The following is a 7,484-nucleotide window of genomic DNA, read 5'->3' on the forward strand; positions in this document are numbered from 1 at the left end:
ATGTAAGCCCGCAGCTCCTCCTCTTCTACGTCCTTCCAATCTTTTATCGACCTCTTCCCCTGCAGGTTGGTAAAATGCTGGATTAGCTGCATAAGGTCCTCCGCAAATAAAAGATCAAAAGCACTCACGGGGCTGCTGATCCTAGCAATTGCGTAAGGGGTTGGTCCTGGGGTTAAAATGGAAGAAGGAAAATATGGCAGGGTCTCCTCGTGTGTGGGACACCACAGGATTTCCCCATTTTTCGATCTCCACTGACTTTTTCGATCTTCCTTCTCCTCCTCAGACGAGCTGCAAGGCTCCTCATTACCTGGCAGAAATTCCTCCCCTTCTTCATTGCTAGTGCTATCTTTTTTGCTTTCGGAAGACTGCAAGACTGCAGCAACATCCTCGTCTGAATTCGATGTGGGCTTCATCGTGCAGAAATGACCAGTGTTGCAAAATCCTCAGTAAGGAAAATCGCTATCGGTGTCCTTTTTTCTCTCTCCAACTGCATTTACAAGAACAATGGAGATCGACAGACCACGTGACTTTCGCGCATTGCATTGTGGGTACGAGTAGCAACAAAAGTTGAAGTTTTAATCCCTACTTGCATTTTATTTGCCCCCAAAACAGTTATGTACAAAACGAAGGAGAACACGGCAAAGACAAAGACAGACTTGACAAAAAGGCAAAAAAAAAAGTATGAGGAAAAAAATCAAAGGAGTGAAAGGGTTAGACCTGTGGACTGCCATAATGAATTAATTAAATACACCATTAAATAATTAATTAAATGTGGCAATAATTAATTAAAATCGGAAATAATCAATTACATAAATATTTACGACACATGTAATTAATTAATCATTGACATATTTAATTAATTATTGCCACATTTAAATAATTATATAATTAATTCATTTTGGCACAGTTGACTCCTATGAAACGCCAGGACTGCCATAATGAATTAATTAAATACATCATTAAATAATTAATTAAATGTGGCAATGATTAGTTAAAATCGGAAATAATTAATTACATAAATATTTACGACACATGTAATTAATTAATTAATTATTGCACATTGGAGTTTTGCCTACATCCGGTGATGAGAGTGCTCATTTCATCCTAAACCTATTTTTCATGCCATTAGGTATTCAAGGGAAAAGCATTATAACATGTCAGGATCACAGTATATTTGAAATATATGATTATAATAGAACTCAATGGGCACAAAAAAGGTACGAGAGCAAACAGCGTTGGCATATATGCCAATATCCTTTTCTATACACCAGTCTTTCTCAAACTGTGGTACACGTACCACTTGTGGTGCTTGGGCTCTTCTGGTGGGAAAGGCATTAATAGTCCAATTTCTTTCTTAAGATTAAATGATATACCATTGTGGAGGTATGCAAAGGCGACACGAGTCACACTGATGATAAAAACACAGCCCTTTTCCACGGTGCCCTGATCCTAGCCTCCATCAATGAGGCCCCTGGGAGAATCAGTGGGGGCGTGGGAGATGCTGCTGGTGAGTCAGGAACTATTGTCTGAATGCTGAAGCTCCTGGTAGTCAGGAGAATTCAATCTGCTTTTTCTGCGGGTGAGTGGTAACCCTTTGCGGCCAGCAGCAGGGAGCTGGTCTCACCAACTCCCTGCTGCTGTCGGAGAAAGACGTGAGAAATCCGCTCTCATCTGTTCCTAACAAGGAGTGTGCTCTCCATGAGCTCGAGAGCGGTACCATCACCCAGGCCGTAAAGGGAGTAGCACCGCAGCAGCAGCGCCTTGAGAGCGGTGTATTTTCCATGTAATCGCATGCTAAACAGACAGAACTTCAGTCAGGAGAAGAACTGCAATATAAGGTTAGTCATTAATATACTGCTGCATGGGCTGGGTTGTAGTTACATCGTAAGGTTTTAAAAACTGAGCTTTAAAATGAATAGTGATGATAAAAACCGTGAGAGGCCGACAGTGATCATTGAATTATTTAGGGGCTTGTTCAGATTAAATAGAACAAGATACAAAGTGTTACAACATGTTAAAAACATAACAGCTTTAATAAATGCAGAGTAGTTTGGAGCAGGTTTCAATCAGGTCATTAGTTAAAGATTTGATATCCCACCTGCTGTGAATGTTTTAATGTAGTACAGTTGTTATTATTATTATCACTTGTCACATCCTGTTTATGACAGTTAAAATAAATAGCATTTATATAAGAAATAAAATTGTCTGTGTAAACTGTATGTGGCCTATACTACTGTACTTTAATGTTGGTCATAAGGGTGGTACTTCAAGAGCCATTTATTTTATGAGGTGGTACTCATTGTGAAAAGTTTGAGAACCACTGCTACACACCACACTATAGAGGGGATCATTAAATTTTAAAAATAATCCTAAAAAACACACCCTGGCCAAGTTTCATGCAACTAGTGATGCAAATGACTGATATATTGATAATCAAAAAATGAGCAAAATGAACATTTAGGGTAACAGACACCTGGACAATTAAAACGATAGTCTTTTTGAGGGGAGGGGGTGCATTTTAACATGCTTTCACACGTTAAATACAAAACACTAAGTGTCCTTGGTCTTCAGAAATGTCATAGTGTACACAGGTTTTTAACAGTCACAGCCAAAAAACAAAAAAGACACCCATTCCTCAAATTAACCGACATCAATGAAAAAATCCTTTTTAAGTCATACGATGGAACTGACTTTCCATTTCCAAAATTCGGGATTAGCAAATCCGAGTGTCCAAATTCCTCCAAATGAAGCCCATTTATGGACATGCAGAGACGGATCAGTCATTCTTCTCTCTCTTCTCTCTGCGGGCCTTTCTCTTCAGCTGAAGGGTCTTCAGCTCAGTCATAGTGGAAAAGGTCCTGTACACCCACACCATCTGTCAAAGTATATTGTAGAGGGAGAGTTTGATTTTTTTTTTTCTTTAAAAAAAAAAAATCATATATGCCGAGAACAAGTGCCAAACATACCACGATGATGACAGCATTAAGAAGAAGAGGAATCGAGAAAACCAAAGATATGAACATGCCCTTGGAATCAAAGTACTGGAAGTTTGAAAAGGACCTGCAAGAAACAGTGAAGCTTAAGAACATTTTCTTGGCTTTGACATATCGCCTGTAATATTTAGCGCAACAGTAGTAAAAGAAAATATGGGTGATCAATGGTGTTACCTCCAGTTTCTGGCAGCCAGCTCATTTAGATATTCAGCACTATAAACCAGGCCAACTGTAAAGAGAGGGGATATCAGTCACAGGTTACACATGTAAATGGTAAATAAATGGTAAATGGCCTGTATTTATATAGCACTTTTACTAGTCCCTAAGGACCCCAAAGCGCTTTACATATCCAGTCATCCACCCATTCACACACACATTCACACACTGGTGATGGTAAGCTACATTGTAGCCACAGCCACCCTGGGGCGCACTGACAGAGGCGAGGCTGCCGGACACTGGCGCCACCGGGCCCTCTGACCACCACCAGTAGGCAACGGGTGAAGTGTCTTGCCCAAGGACACAACGACCGAGACTGTCCAAGCCGGGTACTACATGTACTACATGTAAACATCAAGTCATTTACATTTAAAAACAGCTGAAAAAAACGTGTAAAAGGTATAGCAGATTTACTAATAATGATGAAGTTAACTGGTAGCTTTGAGATTTATCAGTATTAATTAGGCTTAAAGTTAAGAAGCATTACGCTTTTTAACTGTAACTATTTTACATCATCACTATGAGCCAGTAAATATGTTTTCTGAGATTTCAAGGTCAAAAATGAGGGGTTGGGGTTTGTTTCTGCAGTTTATCCATGAGAAAGTGTTCAAAAAATGTCATTTTTCAGACATAGTTTTGAGAGGCATTTGTAGACGGTGATAGTTAAGATAACAAACACTGGAAATGTTGGAAAGTCTGGTTCCTGATTGCATCATTGCTTGGCTGGTTTTGTGCGCAGCAGGGATTCTTACTCTGCATCAAATGGTCCCATTTTCCCTACTGTGAGGTCTTCTTCTGACTTTGGTGCTTTCACGTGTTTTAGGTTGACATGGAAAAAAATTACGCTTCTCAGAGTGTTTCAGCAACACACTGGTAGGTTTTTTGTGTGCTTAAAGCTTTACTTAACATGTTAGCACTACTGCTAATGAGTGCATTTTGTAATGAATCCAGGTCAGTCTATATAAAGAGCAGTTAACAGTTTCTAATACTATCATCATCATCATGCCACATACATCAGGGATGTCAAATTCATTTCGAATTGTGGGCCAAATACACCCCATTTTGGTTGTAAGTGGGGCAGACCAGTGAAACTCCTCTTTCTGTCAGTGTAAAGACATTTGGAGATAATTTAATATAAAAGAGAAGTGCAATTTTAGTAAGGCATTTCACTTTTTCTACTTGAGAAAGAAATGCTGTTTTGGGCTTAAACTGTAATAAATAAATGTGTAAAATAACAGAAAGAGTTCTGTTAGCTCATTGTGCTGACTGTGATGTGATTATAAAGCAGATCAGCAGATTTGTACGGAGTCCCTCTGATGACATGGTGCAAAAAATAAATAAATTGTGACCACAAAATACTGTTTCGAGGGCATGAAATAGGTATAACGTGCGCACGAAATGCTAATTTGTGGGCACGAAACACTTGACCGATAACCGTGATCCTTCCCAGGCCCTTGCAGTTGGTTGACAATAAAATCTATCCCGGCGTCCAGGTCGTACTTACGTCCGTAAATCAACTGGGCTCTCAATATCCTGTTTAAATGTCTCTCCGTAATAATGGTTCGTTGCATTGCCAGGCTTTGCATTTGTAGCTCATTCGCAGCCTAAAATAAAACTCAATCATACTGTCTCTGTCCATGGTGTATAGGTTTAGCCTACTCCTATGCTTATGTCTCTACGCAACTGTCCAGGAATTGTATCAATATGATGTGCACATGTTATCTATTTTGTTGCCACAAATGCGTAATTCGTTGCCACGTTATACCCAATTCGTGCCCACAAATTAGCATTTCGTGCGCACGTTATACCTATTTCGTGCCCTTGAAACAGTATTTCGTGGCCACAAATAAGTATTTCGAGGGCACGAAGTAGTATTTTGTGGCCACAATTTTTTTTTTTTTTTTTGGGCCATGTCATCAGAGGGGCTCCGTAGATTTGAATTGAATTGAGCTAGTTTAAAAAAACAGGAACTTATTGTAATTTCACTGTTTATCTGTTACTTTCATCCTACTTTATTCTATTTTATCCACACATTTGTATGGTAGATACAAAGAACCAGGCCTTTTAAGTCATTTACATCTTATTTTCAATGCTTAGAATTAAAAGCTCCCATTATTGATAATAATGTGCGGGTTAAAGTGTCTGACCTGTAGCAAAATGTTGAAAGTCATACCCTTCCCTCTTTTAGCGACCGTGTAAATGTGTGGTTTTAAATCGTGCTTGATGACATCAATAATTGAGCAGTAATTCAGGTAGTTAGGTTTATGAGTTAATGGCAGGTCAATAGTAACAATTAACAGAAAACACATGTATAAAAATCAATGTAAATATCAGCCGATGATATGAGCCGTACCACATATAGGATGGGGTCATTGCTGTCCTGTTTGACGATGCCTTTCAATGGCCTTCATGTTTCCCAGACAATACAACTGAGAACCTCTGGATGTTACAAATTGTTGTATTTACTGTAAGATAATGCTACAGATTGTCCAGGAGCCAAAGGCACAGTCCCCAATCTCATCAGGAGCATGCCCAGGCATGGTCAGGGATGCACAGAAGCACCACTCAGGCACATTATGAAGGAAGTTGCATCAACTTTTGATTTCAATTTTTAACTTTCATATTTGGTGTGATTTAGAATTCCACTCTCAAATAGTGGATTGTTTTAGTTCCCACTTACTAGGAATAAAAATTGAGAAACGGAGAACTTGAGAGCTGGTTCCAATTTTTCCAATTCATCAGAATCATACAACACTGAGTTTATCAACTCCTTTATCATTGCTTGCAGGTGCTGGAAATGCAAACTGACTGCAAATCAGTAACATCATACAAGCACATTTGGTGTTGCCATAAAAAGGGAGCCATGGGAGAGATTTGGGAGGTGAGAAGCGGTCCAAAGACTTGCTTAATTTGACAGTAACAGCTAGCTTTAATGTCTGCATCGATTATTGCATGATTAACATGATTATTTCAAGTAGGGAGTGGAAACACCAGCAACATTCTGAGACATCTTTCTACACAACATGAGATCCACTTATCTGATCTTACGCCATACATTTCTCGGCCAAGCAGCTCATATGTTACTGACGCCAAATTATAATAAAATCAAAGGCACATTTTACTTGCCTAAGAAAGCCTAAACGGGAATGAATGTCATACAAATATTCTCTATTTTCCCATTGTTAATGTTAATTGAGAGACTGATGCTACAGCTAACAATAGGCAGTAAGCTTGTTTGGGATTTAAGATAATAAGACAGCTGGGTATATATAGATCTGGGTAAAAAAAAACCCGATAAAGATGGATCAATAATGGCATAATGGACGCTTGTCTAAAGTTGTTTTTAATAAATTACAGAGCGTATACCAGTACAGACTTTTAACGTGATTATCAAGTTTCCTTCTTCTTTTTGAACAGTGTAGTTTGTTTTGTGACACGTACCTACGAGCAGGAAGTGGCAGATCTGAGCTCTGTAATACTTGCAGGTGAGCAAAGTCAGGAACAAGCACACAGCATGAAACACCAGCAGACCGATAAGCCAGGGCTCGGACCACTGCACCTGCATACCAAGACAGAGACACACATACACAACCGTTAATGGAGCTGCCAAACTTGAATTAAACTGAAAGAGACTCCTGTTAGCTGTAATAGCTGAAGCGTAGTTTGCTAGTCTCCGCTGGAATCGGGGAAACAAAATTGAGCTTACCGACATGAAGAAAGTCCATAACGACGTTATTCTTAAATTGCTGAATCCGTCGATGGGGATACTGCTAATATTGTCTGCTTTATTGACCGTCATCTTCTAAAAATATTAATTCTCCTGTGTGTAAACACCAGCACACTGCGGAAGTGACACGTTAAGTCGCAGCCGTTTGACGTCACAGGACGATTAGTTTCTACCAATGACTGTAGAAAACAGTCGTCGTAGTAAAATATAATAAAAACTGAATTAGAATAAGATTGCTAGGCAAAAAAAAATAAGACTGGGAAAAATAAGTTGAAACGTCATGATTTTTAGTTACCGAATTCGACATTTCGAGCTACAACCTGAAATGTTGTATTACCAAAGGAAGAAAGGTTGGGAAAAGAATCCATGGGTACATAATGACATGTGAAACATTAAAATACTCAAAATCGCATATTTTTTCACCAAGCTGGATGCTTCACATCCAGCTTGGTGAAAAGAACTGAGGGGTGAGTGTTCTGGTTGACAAATCTTTCTTGAAAATGATACGGTTGATTTAAAAAAAGGAAAGAAAATATACATTGATTAAA

The 7,484-nt window shown here is 39.0% G+C and overlaps 1 protein-coding gene across 1 annotated transcript; it reads right to left on the minus strand.

Annotated features, from left to right (window-relative positions):
- Positions 1–317: 317 nt before the first annotated feature.
- On the minus strand, positions 318–7,099 carry tmem18 (transmembrane protein 18). Its single transcript, XM_085247047.1, has 5 exons — positions 6,916–7,099; positions 6,651–6,768; positions 3,168–3,222; positions 2,967–3,060; positions 318–2,875 (listed from the first exon to the last, which is right to left on the minus strand). The coding sequence occupies exons 1-5, from the start codon at positions 7,006–7,008 to the stop codon at positions 2,777–2,779; spliced, it is 459 nt and encodes a 152-aa protein (XP_085103173.1). The 5' UTR covers positions 7,009–7,099; the 3' UTR covers positions 318–2,776.
- Between the last annotated feature and the right edge of the window lie 385 nt (positions 7,100–7,484).

This window comes from Mchenga conophoros, linkage group LG15, assembly GCF_057382185.1.
Source record: "Mchenga conophoros isolate Kocher_MC1m ecotype Shallow Benthic linkage group LG15, M_conophoros_male_GT1.1, whole genome shotgun sequence".
Lineage (NCBI taxonomy): Eukaryota > Metazoa > Chordata > Actinopteri > Cichliformes > Cichlidae > Mchenga > Mchenga conophoros.

What these genes read in the sequence shown, in the direction of transcription:
- tmem18 (XM_085247047.1), bottom strand. Translation starts at nt 7,008, where the DNA reads ATGACGGTCAATAAAGCAGACAATATTAGCAGTATCCCCATCGACGGA. An exon ending in TATGGACTTTCTTCATGTCG is followed by an intron (nt 6,769 to 6,915) that starts GTAAGCTCAATT and finishes CTTGGTATGCAG; the next exon opens with GTGCAGTGGTCCGAGCCCTG. An exon ending in TTAATGCTGTCATCATCGTG is followed by an intron (nt 2,876 to 2,966) that starts GTATGTTTGGCA and finishes ATACTTTGACAG; the next exon opens with ATGGTGTGGGTGTACAGGAC.